The sequence below is a fragment of the Apteryx mantelli genome, chromosome 22 (genome assembly GCF_036417845.1).
Source record: "Apteryx mantelli isolate bAptMan1 chromosome 22, bAptMan1.hap1, whole genome shotgun sequence".
Classification (NCBI taxonomy): domain Eukaryota; kingdom Metazoa; phylum Chordata; class Aves; order Apterygiformes; family Apterygidae; genus Apteryx; species Apteryx mantelli.
The window spans coordinates 11658539-11673503 of NC_089999.1; the positions used below are offsets into that span (position 1 = coordinate 11658539).

Below are 14965 nucleotides of genomic sequence, written 5' to 3' on the forward strand. Positions count from 1 at the left end.
CAGCGCATGTAACTTATTAGAAAATATAGATGCAGATGTGCTCAGATTTCTTTGAGTTTTCACATAAAGAATGTTAATGCCATTGTGTCTGATAGGAAGTGCAGACCTGGTGATAGGGGCTGATACAAACCTTGATGTTACAGGGAAACTTGTAGCCAAGGGCAAGAAAAGCACGTTTGTGAATTGATTGATGATGATTCAATCTCTTATCATAACAAGTAATATTGCAATATAATGAATGTGTGTGTTAGTGTTTTCTTTCTAGAGAACTAGCTACTAATTTCTCCCATCCTGCCTTCCCCCCTCCTCCGCACTCAAAACAAAACAAAAAATCAACCCCTCCCCACCCCCAAAACCCAAAGTATTTCATAATTGAAACAATTTGTGCACCACCCTTGACTTTTATTTATTTATTTGCTTGGTGTCTTATTTCTTAAACAAACAAAAAAAACCAGAGGCTTTTCCTGGCATTTTTTTTTTGATGCTGCATTAATATAACACTTATTTTCATATTTTGCTTATTATAGGCACTAAAATATTTAATTTCTTGCTTATTTCTAGTTTGAATTAAGATTGTGGATTTCCTCAATTCAGGATTATGTCATGGTGAACAGAATGGAAAATGCCATATCAAAATAAGGTTTGTTTTGAAGAAGTATAGGCATGAAGGTGGCTGCAGAGAAAGCTTGGCTTCATTAGTGCTCTACAGCGTTAAGACTATTCTTGGATGATGTGTGTAGTCACAACAAACTGTTCTGAACAAGCACTTGCAAAGAAAAGGTGGTAGATAGGTTGTTTTGAGGGAGTTGCTTGTGCTTTTCTTCTGTCAGCTTAGAAAGCCTCAAGTGGCTTGGCAGCTTCACTCTTTCTTCTCCTCGATGAGAAGCCTAGAGGGTTGGCTAACGACGAACAAAGCGTATAGCGCAACACCGTGTGGGGTAAAGGACGAGATAGTGATGTTGAGTGTATGATCAGGTATGTAATTCCTCCAGACCTGCGTTCTTTGACGCTTCCCTCTTTTGTCCTGTCTGTGCTGGTTGCTAGTGTTGCCCCTTAAGCCTTGCTAACGGAAGAGAGACTGAATATGAGGTTTCTTTAGGGCTTCATGGGGTGTGTATCATAAAACTTTGGTTTTCTATTTAAATTTACTCTTTTCAAAAGAATCTGTTTCATTGTAAGAATGTGTTCTCCAGCCCATGAATTAACTGTAGAAAGCAAATGTCACCTTTTAAAAGAAAGCTCTTTTGATACTTTTTCTTTTTTGCATACTGAAATAGCCTGGCTAAATTTTGTAGTGAAGACTAGCTATTTGGAGACGCTGCTATTTAGGCAACTATGATGCATCAGCTTGGAACTGCCAGGTCAATTGCTGCTTATGATGATTGCTGTCAGTGAGTCATGATATACTGATTCTTGGTCAAAATACTCCAAAGCAGCCTGGTGTTGGCCAATGTGTCCCAGTTCTTGGCAGACACTTTGTAACACTCTGAAATAAAGAAACATATTAATGAGTGACTTAAAACTCTAGCTGATGTGTTTGTGTTCCTAAACAAGGTGTTCTGCAGCGCTGAAAAGGGAATGGTAGAATCTTAGTTTTGACAGTCACTAGGTCTGGGAAAGTAATTCTGCAATGTCAGTTTTCCTCGTCTAGCAAATGGTAATAGTGTATGTAGTTAATGAGAATATGGTAAATTTTATTTTGGTAGGATTTGCAGTTCTCTGACTCGACTAGCCATTTTTGGTTCAACACAAAAATAACTTGAAAATACAATATAGGAAAAAAATGTGATGATAATTATGAAAACAAAGGAATACAAACCCCTCTATTTTAACTGTAAAACTTGGGTGCTTTATCAATTTACTATTAAATGTGCTTTAGGGTGTTACTGTAATTGGAGACTTCCTTGTTGCTTCTGATGTTGCAGTCTCCTTGCCTTTTAGCCGTAGCGTGGTGCGGATTTGAAGTATGCAATCTAGTGAAGTGTGGATTAGTGAGGGTCTAATGCAGCTAATGTTTGTGAAGCATTTTGGAGATATAAAGCTCTATGTACGTACTAATGTGGAGGAAAAAACGGGCCTAATTAACTTTTTATCAAGGAGATATTTTCAGATTTGCTAATGAAGATGTAGAAACTTCATGTTTATGTAAATTTTAGTGTGTTTTCCCCTCCTTCCCTTCAGTGTCCCTTACAAAGGTGAGAGCAGAAATTGCATTCACTATGTCTACATCAATTTCTTTCTTCTCACATGGAATCATAATCCTTTGTCACTGAACTAAAACGTTGTTGTTTTGTATGATTTAGGTGAGGGAGCAGATGAAATCTAAGGGAATCAAAGATCTTGTTCATACAAATGTATCTTAATGGAACATAGGGAGGACAGAAGGATACTTAAAAACATTATTTCTGAAGAATCTCTTAAATGTTTTAAATAAAAATAAGTTGCTTTCAGTAGTGGAACTCTTTCTGACTGAATTGTGGTGTGTTCAGATCGAATAATTCATAAAGAATGCTCATTTTGATGACAAATTTCATAACATCTGTATTCAGAGGTCTGTTTCCAGTATTGGAGAAGGGTTTATTAATGTTAGAGTTCCAGTTAGGACTTTAGTGAAATAGCTTCATATCCAGGGGTGGGAGGGGAGAAGATGAGACGTTTGGGAGGAGTAGTGTTTTTGTTTTCAGAATCTTCTGTTAAAATTGTTCTCTGCTCTTATTACATATGCACAGGCAGCAATACCTGATCGTACTGTGAAAGTACCCAAAAAAGTAGTGACTAAATAGGAGCTTTAATGCAGGCTTTTATTTTTTGGTGTATCTGCTCCTCAAGGCCTTCAGTAATTCTGTCTGCATGCAGGACTAAACTTCAGAGCACTGTTGTACGGGTATTATATATATTGCGGTTATGAGACGCTCTTCACAAATTATCTGGTGACCTGAGCTGCTTAAGAAAAATGTCTGCAAATAAATACATAGGGTGAACTCTGCATTAGTAGGCAGGAAACCACCAGTTTTCTCTCTATTTGTGTGTGCTCTGGTACTAACGGAGTGAATTGCAGAAGCAGTTTGCCTATTTATCCCCAAGTGAAATGCTTTCTGACCAGTTAAGCAGGCTTACTAATTTCTGAAGGAGCTCCTCTCCTTGCTTCATTAGAATTGTTGGCTGTGATGCGAGTCATTGAGGATGGGAGATAAAAAGTTAAAAATGGTGGATTTTTTTTTTTTTTTTTTTTTTTTAAATAGATACCAGTAAGGTTTAGGAAGATTCTTCCTGAGCTGAGGTTGAGGAGGTGACACCACTGTCACGTACTAGCAGAGGTCTGGAAACTAAGAAATTGGAGAATGTACAGATGTGCTAATTAAAAAAAATAAACAATAAGAAGCTTACATATTTATTGCTTAGTCTGCAAAACGGTGTATACAGGAGCGTCCAGTAACAGAGCACTGGTTCCATCTTTCTTTTCTTTACTCCCCTGCCAAGAGTTTCGGTATGTTTTGATTTCTCTTTGATAATTATTCATTGTATTTTTTGTGGTTATTTCATATGCATTAATATCGTTCCTGAAGTTTTGTAATCTCACAATGATGACATTAAATGTGAAGAAACTGTTTCTGAGCATGATTAGTTAACAAGAAACCTAATGCTGTGTTTGACCTCATAAAGCACTAGTTTTGCCTTTCATGTTAACCTTTAGTTTAAAGAAGGTTATCATGTTTTCAGGAGATACTGTGTCTGTGTACCATGCGGAAATCTGCTTCCGGTAGCTTGAAGTTTAAGGACAACGGTATATTACTGTTTATTTCTAATATGAGACAAAATATTATTCTGTTCTTCATAAAATGTCCTCACTGCACCTCTGAAAATACTGAAAGAAAAACCTAAGGTGGTGTGCATGATTTTGCTGTTTAACACTTAAATTTATAAGCAGAATTAGTGGAAAAATTTATAATGTTTAGTTTTGCTAGAACGAATTGTATCATAGTGGATCTGCCTGCAGCTTTCATGCGAACGCTGCTTGAATGATGTCAGTGGCAACGATGACTACCCTCTTGCTTTTAATTATTTATTTATTGAAACTTTTCTCCTGCTGAGTGGGGGAGATGAGCTCTTTTCTCTTTGCCCTTTATTTATTTGTTTATTATTTTGGCTTTTGCAGGATGACCTTGAATTTTCCTTTCTACTACTTAGGACTAGTTTTGCACTGTAACCAATTTAAATGCTTCTGTTATCATGCTGATGCTTTCCTTTGTCTTGGTTTATCTGAATTCTTTCCGATTATACTACAAATGGCTGTCCTTCATCTGTGCAGCAATCTTGTGTTTACACGAGACATAGCTAAATCACGTTTACAGTGTTTAAAGAATGTATGCTTTTACTTTAAAACTTTGCCTCATCTATACTAAGCTTCTAAATTGCTTCCTGTCACTCTGAACAAACAACACTATCCACTGTTTCACCTTAACAGTCCAATATGGTTTAAAAATAAAATTTGATTTGACAAGGTCTGTCTTCAACTATTTGCATAAAGATTAAAGTTTAATCAGATTTCCGTACTGGAACTTAGTGCTGTTTGCTAACCACGTGACTCTTGGCTTCACTCGAACTTCAAGTCAACAACAAGATGCTTAGCTCAATTGTTGTTGGATTTTGGAAACTAACTTTACTGGGATTCCAGACCAGAATGGTATTTCATCTGCAGGGGGTATACTGCCCGGTGCTGGATTGCTGAAGCAATTGTGCTAAGCAGTTATCAGGGAAGAGTGACAATCCACTTGTATGTCTGGATCCTGACTGTCATGTTCCTAGGAAAACACCGCACAGCTGGTTGGCATGCCGCTGCAGACTTGATGCGCCGTGGAAGTTCTTGTGGTCCAGTCAGTCAAGGCCAGCCACTTAGAGCAGTTCCTCATCTAGTTCGCTCCATGGCCTGCTTTAACTTCTTATGATAAAACATGTTGTGTTGCACTGCTTGTTTTTCCCTGAACAGTTTGTGGGTTCTCTCATCCTTGAATGTTTTAGTTACCTAATCTAAATCTGTTGGTACTCGAAGCCATACGTTTGACACTGTAGCCTGCCTGCCTTCTCGCTGTGATGGTGAGAAGCAACCCTGGTGGCTGCTCTCTGAGTCTTTGGGGCAAGTTGAGATTTAGAACACTTCAGATTCCAGAGTTCTGGAAATCCCGCCCCCCCCCCCCCCCCAATTTTACTGTCCTACTATCTACCTCCTAGTGGAGGAGACATCTGGAAAATGCCACTAAAAACATATCCAGTAACTGTACCTGTGGGGGTTTAGTATGGTTGTCTAGACACTTGGAGTTTGTCAGTGCTTCAGTGGCCTCGAGGCCTGTTCGGATCCTTTTCAGGTATGCAAAATTTGCTTTTTGTTCTTGCGCTGTAGTCTAATAAATGCAAGTGTTTCACAAGGTCAGAGAGCATGTGCTCAGTCCTGGGCTTTTTAACTGATGGGGTCTAATTTTCTTTTTTGGAGAAACAGTGGTGTTGCCTTCATGTAGTCTTTTTAGGGTGACTGTAGTTCATGGAGGGACTTTTCCATTTGACCTTGCAATAATGCACTAGTATCTGCTGTTTTGCCTCAGTTCAGTTAGTTAATTTCCCATGGCTTTTTTCTTTTGTTTTAATGAGACTGAGCAGGTGCTTGATACCATCTTCCTTATGGAAAAGGAGTTATTTTCTATTCAGTAGTCTATTAAGTACTTTTTAAGGTTCTCCTTGACTTTCGTTCTTTTATTACTCAAATGCTTTGGACCTAATTTAATGTCCCTTGTAAATAACCTCATCCTGCTCTTAAACATCTGTCCTTTTCCTGTGGGAGTCTTTTGGTCTGGCAGACACTTGAGGTAATTTGAAGCTAATATAACTCAAAATTGCTGTGCCTGTGCAACTTCCTTTAAATAAATAAAATCAGAGGTAGCTTACTTGGATGGAACTGGGTACGAAGACGTACTGTTCGTGTGGCTTGGCAGAGATCTGAAGTTTTCTGGTTTCTTTGACTTCCCATTCTCTTCCTGCCCCTTATTTAAAATTGGTAGAATATATTTCACGTAAAACACCAAATGATTTGGATGTATCACTGACTACTTTGACAGTTGTACTTGCAGATTTTTATCTATATTTTCGTAACAAAACAACAGACAGGGCTGTAAAAACTGGGACGTCTCTGAAGTCTGATCTTGGGAGGGGAAAGCTTTCACCGACTTAACTAATAACCAACTATGCACAGCACATTATAAACAGGCTTTCTTTAATTCACAGTTGCATAGAGGAGGTATATAGTATTTGTCTGGTTTTGCTGTACGGGACTCTTTGCTTATCTCTGTCTTCTCTGGTAACAGAAGTTATCAGTGAAGCATCTGATATTAAACAGATATTTGCTTTAACTTAAGTCATTGCTAAATAAGGTTATTATTTCTTTTAATTGATACTATCTTCCCTTTTGTGTGTAGGTATGGAAGTTCGTTTTTAGTTACTTGAATGACTTCAGGAGCATGAAGATGAGATTCAATTAAAAAAAATACCTTGCCCCCAAATGAACAAGAAAACTTCCCAAAGTTGTTTCCTTTCCTTTTCCCACTTTTTAAATGAGCTACTTGTTTGCAAATCCTTGATATAAATCAATGATATAAAACATAAATTTGCTTCGTGGATCTGTGACAGGAGAACTTGGATATGAACTTGTTAAAAAAATTAATGAATGATCAGAAATATCTTTCTAGGTTTTTTAAAAATATAAAAGATATCTTGAAATAGATATGTATAAAATGTTAAGTTATAGTTTGCTTTCTTTCAGTTGACCTGCAAAAAAATGGATTTTAAATTTCCTCTAGACATCAGAACATAAAATCTCAATCTAAAGAGACTGAGCACTTAGTGTCTCTTGATTTGTACCTGATTGATTTTTATGTCCTTGACTCTAATGCTGGAATACTTTGTAGATGTTGTAAGGGAACATGTATTTAGTATTTGCTTGTTATTTAGATAGAAGGGTGGGGTTTTTTAAGTACTCATTAATGAATATTTTGGGAGGAAATACCTTCAAATTAGTGAGGCTATCATCAGCTTCTCAATTTTTAAGTGATATACTTTTTTTCCTCTTCTCCCCCTCCCCTCTTCTTTCCCTAGTGAGCACCTGTCCTGCTCATTCACCTTTTTCTTACATGGAGATAGCAATGTTTGCACCAGTGTGGAAATCAGTCAGCATCAACCTGTGTACCTGCTTAGTGAAGAACACCTCACTCTTGCCCAGCAGTCTAACAGCCCTTTTCAAGGTAGGTTTTGCTAGTCAGTTATGAGTATTAAAATTAATCCTTTATCAGAATGAGGACTTAAAGCAAAACTGGAAGTGGGGAGTAGAGATATTCTCTTCTGTGCTGGTTAACTGTTCTACCCAAACTTCCTCTGTCTTGACATAGCCAGCCAAAAACCAGTTGGTGTGCCTCAGATCTCCTGCAGGTGGATGATTTCAATATTGCTCTTCTGGCATTATAGCCAAATTTCTTCCTGACAGAATAAACTTAACTTCCAAGTATTGTCCAATTGGTGACTTAAATATTTTACTTTTTCAACAATGTTTTCAACGTCCTTTTTAACCCCTACATACCTTCCTCGACCACTCTTTTAGAAATCCGTTTCTAACTTGGCATACTTAACCTGTTCACTCCCCTTTCCTTTTATTTGGCTCTTCCTTGCCTGTAAATCCCTTTGGTTCCACCAGCAGATGCAGGCTATCCTCTCGAAGACAAAGGAGTGATGAGGCCTGAATCTGGTTAGTGGGCTGTCTGCTTGATCATTGCCTGACTTGGACACACCTGTGTTGGCTATAGAAATCAGTTCTCCTGCATGACCACACACTGCCCTTGTTTATTAATGCTCAATGTTCAAACTTGCTTTCTTTGAATGCAATTTTACAGCAGCTGTGCTTTCCTAATATGTACAAGACTAAACATGAAATGGATTATTTCCTGGTATATACATGGCATTGTTGTTGTAACTGTACCAAGCAGAACGAAAGGATGGGGAAACAACTTTATCAGAATTTGAAACTGTGTTTCTTTATCCCACCTGTATGTTACAGATTCATTGGTAGCCAGGATGAAAATTTGCTCCTTGCTTGTTTAAACAGATTAATTTGTAATTGTTATTGTGATACCTTGGCTCTTGCAGTGCATATACATTTAACAATACATACCTGCTATCAACAACTTGAGGTTCAGTATAGTAAAATGTGATCAAGGTGCATTCTAGCTTACCAATGGTAAGTGGTTTATTTGGTCTAGAGAGTGGCTGAAGTAACAGTAATGCTTTTTCAGTGGGGAAGAGTAAAGTTTGGTTAAATGTAGTCTTTAATGTATTTGTGTTTGTCTTTTCAGTTATTCTAAGTCCCTTTGGATTAAATGGCACACTCACAGGGCAATCATTTAAGCTTTCTGATTCATCGACAAAAAAGCTTATTGGTGAATGGAAACAATTCTATCCTGTCACATCTAACTTGAAGGAAGGATCTGAGGAAAAACAAGAAGAAATGGATTGGGAGGATGATTCTCTAGCTGCTGTGGAAGTTCTTGTTGGTGCGTGATCTGACTACCTTTTAATTAAATGAACTGGGTGGTTAGGTCTTCAAAATTTTGAATACCAAAGCGAACACATTTTATTCTTTTGCAGCCATTTGCAACTGCCGCTGGTCTCTTGTTTTCCTGTTTAGTGCTCAAGCCTATCTAAAATTAGTGGCTGCTTAAAATGGGTTTTGCAGACCTATTAGGAGGAACTTTTTATTTTTTTTAATTGGGCTCTGAGAAGTAAGACTATCATGAAAAAGAAAAAATAATAAAAAAGACTACACTATCACTATTGATATCTGAGATGCATCAAAAGCATGTTGTGCTCTTTCAATTTCTGTGCAAATTCAAACAGAACAGACATGCCTTTCAGGGATTTCTTCAAAACCACAATCCTGGAGAACTTAAAGTACTGAGGCACTGCATTTATCTGCTACTGTTCCCTAAAATCTAAGCCTCTGGGACATGGTAGTCTGTTCCTCCACTTCTGGGTACTGACCTTTGATTTGCTAACTAATATAATCATTTCTCTGTAATAAGTGATACAAGCTTGTATTGCACTGATGCCTGGAGACCCTGATGATGGTGGGGATGGGAACACTGTCAGTTTTAAGTGATGCTAAAAATAGGTCCTCAATCTTCTTCATAAAATAAAATGATAGAAGCAGATAGTAGCATGTAGATACCAGGGCTGTCTCTGCCTGTTTATACAATGTGGTGGGTTTTTTTTCTTTTAATTCTTCCTCCCAAATCTTCTGAACAAAGCAAATCATAAATTAATAATGAGGGTGAGAAAGGAGCCTTTTTGTCCAAGGACAATGCTTTAGTAGATAGAAAGGGTAAGCAAACTTATGAGTGACTGGTAAGATTATCCTTTTGTTGACTATTCTAAATCTAAGTTTTTTGTCGAGAGTAGCCTGTAATAATGTTGTGGACAGCAGTTTTTGGCACAGTGACTACATAAGTGTCAAAACTCCTGAAAGGATGTTGTGGGCCTTGTTGTAAGGCAAGTATTAAATCTCGCAGTCTGAGTGTCCTGTTCAGATAGGTTTCTTAGTTGCAATGCAGCAAAAAGAGCTACAGTATTGTGGTGTGACTTCGTTCTCTCATGCTTTTGTGTTCATGCAGAAGTTTATAGAATTTCTTGTAGACTTATAAAACTTCCAAGTCAGCCTTTACCCAGTGCTTGAGGATGAAGCTGAAGGTAAAATCAACTTGCTCTTTTTTTTTCTTTTTTTTCTTCTCTCCAGCTGGTGTGCGAATGGTGTACCCAGCATGCTTCGTTTTAGTTCCTCAGACAGACATCCCTGCTCCTAGCACTGTTGGGGCGTCTCACTGTTCAACTACTTGCTTGGGTGTCCACCAAGTGCCTGCTTCCACAAGAGATCCTGCCATGTCGTCAGTAACTCTGACTCCACCAACATCCCCAGAGGAGGTTCAAACAGGTATAATACAATGGTCTTTTTCATGTGGGAAATCGTTTTGAGGGTTTCTCCTTTACGTCTGTCAGTGTTTGGGAAGGATTTGGACGTTCTCTGTACAATTGACTTGTTACCAAAACCACGTTTCTTTAGTCACGCATCTGTTGTAGTAAAACACGTGAAATTTCTGTAAGTTGGTAAAATGTGGACTGCTTTTGTACCTGATGCTGTTGTCTAGTCCTTTCATGTTTCTGTGGTCAAGCTTGTTTGCTGCGTGTATTTTAGAGTAGCTTTTTAAACCTCATTGTGCATCTCTATCAGTATCAAGCAAGGTGGCATTTTTGGCCTTTTCACAGTCCTAGGAAGTGTGTCTGTAGTTAAGTTTCTAAGAAGGCTGTGTGCCCTCTGAACTGTAAGTAGTGATTCCTGAAAGCTGTTTTAACTCAGAGAGGGTAAGGATCACTGGTATTTTTAGATGACATTATATACAACTCTTGTGCAGACAAGGTTTTGCTGTTTTGTTTGGTTGGGGTTTTTTTGTGCTTCTCTTACCCTCATTTGACAATGTTTTTTTGTGGTGGTGGTGGTTTGGTTTTGTTTTTTTCCCCTAAACTGTAAAATGGGAAAGTTTGTGGTGGTCTCCTAATCTGTGAAGGAGGAGAATGATTAAAGTGTGATCAAACCATGCAGCTGCGCAAAACACCTCTTTATATGCAGACCACTGCTTTGGAAGTTTGTAGTGTTTTGGAACTTCTGCCCCTGCTACTGATTACTTGAGGTCTATTCTGAAACGTATTTAGCCTCATTCTTTTCCCTTCTGTGTGGTGTTCAAGTTGACAAAGTATGCCTTGTTTTAAGAGGGATCTGTGCTTTCCAATCGCATATAGAAAAGCACTAATCAGAGGTGGCAAAAATAGTTTGTTTTGGAGGCAGCAATCAGTGTTCCATAACATCTGAAAGGAGTAGGCTTCAGGGGACTACTAAACACTGTTGAATTCACTAACAGGTAGCTATGCTCAAGTTTTCCTAGTGTATGAGCAATATTCTATTTCAGGTCTGTGTAGTTTCTGGAAAAATAACAGCTAGCCCTGTTTTAATGTAAACATATATCCTGTTTTATTTTATTTTATTTTTATGCGAGGTAACCATGTTATAATAATCTTCTACTATACCTAAATTTTCTATCTGTTTTTATTCCTTAACATTGAGTTAAGAAGATACTCTTTCTTCCCAAAATGTTTCAGTGTTGGCTGAATTACTTTGGAATAATAAAGATTCTGAGTGTATTAACTCATTACCTAAAACTATTTTTCTTTTCTCTGGTACTGCTTTTCAGTTGATGCTCAGTCTGCCCAGAAATGGGTGAAGTTTTCTTCTGTTTCTGATGGATTTATCTCTGACAGTACTAGCCATCATGGTGGCAAAATACCTAGAAAACTAGCCAATCAAGTGGTGGACAGAGTTTGGCAAGAATGCAATATGAATAGAGCACAGAACAAGTACGTACTTGCTTTGTGAAAAATACACCATCTTATGTTCATTTGCTGTTGAAGGTGGTTCTGGCAAAGATGCTATGGCTGCTAGTAGAACGTGATTTACCCTTAGTTTTAAAACATCTTAAAGTTAATTTGCTCCTAACTAGTGATTTTTTTTTTTCTCAATTTAATGTGTTAGTAAAGGATTACTTATTATTTCTGTCTTTGAATCCTTTATCACAAAACTGCTGTTGAGGTTTGACAGAGGATAAGGAAAGGAAAGAATATATGTTGTTCCCAAATAACTCCCCCCATATTGAATTGTAGGCGGAAGTATTCTGCTACATCAAACGGCTTGTGTGATGAAGAGACGGCTGACAAGGTAGCATCCTGGGATTTTGTTGAAGCCACGCAGAGGACAAATTGCAATTGTTCAAGGTACAGTACTTGGCACTCCTACAGTCCAGCAGTGTACTTTGAGATTGAAGTGCTCAGGAGAGGACTCCTGATGACTGCTTTGGAAATAATTAACAATAGATGTTTGCATGAAAGCTGTGTCAAAATTCATTTCCCCATGTCCTAAATATCATTGTAGGTCTTGAAATGTTTGCCCATTAAGGTAATACAGAGTCTTTATAAGTGTGAATCATTTGAGTGGACCTACTAGCAGTTCAGTGACAGTTTCAGAGACTTGCTCTGGAATTCTTGTGTAAGGGTAGAAACTATCAGATAGGCAACTTTCTCAGGCTGTAATGGAGAGGAAATGCGTATTTATTACGAATTAAGAATCTCTTCTAGTAAGCTGTGGCATTAGCCTTGAAGGGAAAAAAGCCATTAGTCAAAAGCAAGGTGATTGTGGCTTTGGGTCTTGATGACAATGAAAAAACCAGCTTTACTACTTGGGAAATACTGCATTCCTGGGGCATACACACATGAAACTGTGAGTTAACTGCTATTATATGCTTTGGGTATGAGCTAGGGGGGACTTAAAACACAGGGAGGAGGGGAGTTTGGATTTAACTTCCAGTTTTTATTATGACTCTTGCTTTGAAACTCTGAGAAAAATTGTTATCACTTGAAGCAATGACACCGACTGTTAATACATTTAAAATAAATGGAAGCATGATTAATTTTAGTGAAGCTTCAATTTTTGTACTTATTGTAGAATATTAATCTTTTGAGTGACTGAGGTGTTGCAAACATTTAAACACTTTCTGCGATTTAAATCATTATGCTGATTACCCTGCAAATTGAATATTGGAATCTTCAAAAGTTAATGTCTGGAGGATGTAGCATTTTTGAAGAAAAGCATTTTTCTTCTTTGAAAAGGTTGTTTTAAGTTCAGATTCTGATAGATGCTAGCAGCCTGAGAAGTGCTGGAAGGTGGAGGGGGATTAAATATTCTGTTAAAGGAGAAGTTATGTATGATAGCACTGTTAAGAGAAAACTGTCAATTAACTGTGTGAGGTAAATATTAAAAATATGCAGTTACCTCAAGAGAAATGGCTTGGGCTTGAAAATTCTTATTCTATTTTGAATTATAGGCAGTGAAAAATGTGTACCTGTGTATAAGAGTTTAAAGTAGAAATAGAATATGATACCTCTCATCTTTTATTCTTACTTAATCCTGGTTTTTAATATAAGGTGCATACTTCTTAACTTCCCTGACTGAAGAGTGACAGAGAATACCCAGACATTGAAGATGTTCATGCAATTGAATAGCTTAATCATAAATGTTTCATTCCAGATTTTGATATTTCATGTCTCTTATTCTGGCAAATGATCTAGCAAGTTGGCATCTTGGTTCTTTCACACTTCGTGGAAGTACTGTGTTTCCGATCTGACTTTTCACAAATGTTTATATTTAATTGAACTGCAAGATGAGAATTTTAAACTCAGGTGCATTTATACTGTAAAAATTAACTGTGTTAATGGAGTTGAGACATTATGAGTTTTCTCCTGTTGTTTCCACACTTGCTAAATTTGTGGGTAAATAGCTTTTTATAGGACTGTGGCTTGACTTCTAGATTCTTGATGTTAATCTTCCATTCCTTAACCCATAAAGACTTGCACAGCACTATCAGTCAGTAGTGATGCTTGAAAGTAAGAAGTAGCTTAGCTAATTTTTATCTTGTTCTACTGATTTAGCAGTGTTCGCAAAAGTTCAAAGCAACTTTTGGGTGATTTTTGATGTGATTATCTATTTCTGTTAAAGGCAGGTTAAGAAATACTGCCTTCTGTCACAAGGATTGCATACATGTTGGGCTCAGGAGACAGCTGTGTGTTTTTTTTTGTTGTTGTTTTTTAATTGTTTTAAACTGTATTCTGAAACTTTGGAATGCTACTTGAGCTTTTCAAATAAAGTTATGGTCAGAAAGAGGTAGTTTTGCTTCAGTATGGCATCAGTTCCAGACTTCTGTAATCAGCTGTTTAATGGCTTAGAAGCTGATTCTTATCTAGTGATAAAACCATGGTAGACATATTTGAAAGATTAATATGAAGTATTTTCCCCCACTTTTTTTATTCTGCAGGCACAAAAATCTCAAACCAAGAAATTCAGGTCAACAGGGGCAGGCACCACCTGTGGGCCAGCAACAGCAAGCAGCTCCAAAGCACAAGACAAATGAGAAGCAAGACAAAGGGGATAAGCCACAAAAACGCCCTTTGACTCCTTTTCATCATCGTGTATCTATCAGTGATGATGTTGCCATGGAGGCGGATTCAGCAAGTCAGAGGCTTGTGATGACTGCACCAGACAGTCAAGTGAGATTTTCAAATATCCGAACTAATGATGTAGCAAAGACTCCTCAAATGCATAATGCTGAAATGGCAAACTCGCCTCAGCCGCCACCACTTAGTCCTCATCCATGTGATGTAGTTGATGAAGGGGTGTCCAAAGCTCCTTCTACTCCTCAGAGTCAACATTTCTATCAGATGCCAACACCAGATCCCTTGGTTCCTACAAAAACAATGGAAGACAGACTTGATGGCTTGTCTCAGCCTTTCCCAGCTCAATTCCCTGAAGTTATAGAGCCTACAATGTATGTTGGTACTGCAGTGAATTTGGAGGAAGATGAAGCTGATACTACTTGGAAGTATTATAAAGTTCCAAAGAAAAAGGATGTAGAATTCTTACCGCCTCAGCTTCCAAATGATAAGTTGAGAGATGATCCAGTAATACCTACTGGACAGGAAAATATAACATCAGTTACAGAGTAAGTAGCACTTAATATTACAGTAGTAACGTGAGAAGGTGAGGAAACAAAGGCCAAAACAGTTAACTTTGATTTAACTTAGAGGCATATGTTTGTTATCAGAAGGCAGTAGTTTCTTGTTATGAGCCAGCTTCTCACTGAAGCCAAATGATGTTCTCATCAGCTCAAGCCATACTGCTGGGTGCAAGCCTAACTTTCTGTGCTGTCCACATATAAGAAGGTAATACTTGTGAAGCATAAGTCAAATGTGTAGTAAAGGACTTTTAAAGTTTTCCTCATTA

At 37.7% G+C, this 14965-nt stretch overlaps 1 protein-coding gene across 1 annotated transcript in view; it reads left to right on the forward strand.

The window, feature by feature from the left end:
* Positions 1-14965, forward strand: part of MED13 (mediator complex subunit 13) — a 60338-nt gene that overhangs the window by 20311 nt on the left and 25062 nt on the right. Inside the window, exons 4-9 of the mRNA XM_067309565.1 lie at positions 7141-7286; positions 8388-8585; positions 9824-10018; positions 11331-11493; positions 11797-11907; positions 14001-14684. Of these exons, the coding sequence (XP_067165666.1) occupies positions 7141-7286; positions 8388-8585; positions 9824-10018; positions 11331-11493; positions 11797-11907; positions 14001-14684 (1497 nt within the window). The remainder of the gene's footprint in view (positions 1-7140; positions 7287-8387; positions 8586-9823; positions 10019-11330; positions 11494-11796; positions 11908-14000; positions 14685-14965) is intronic.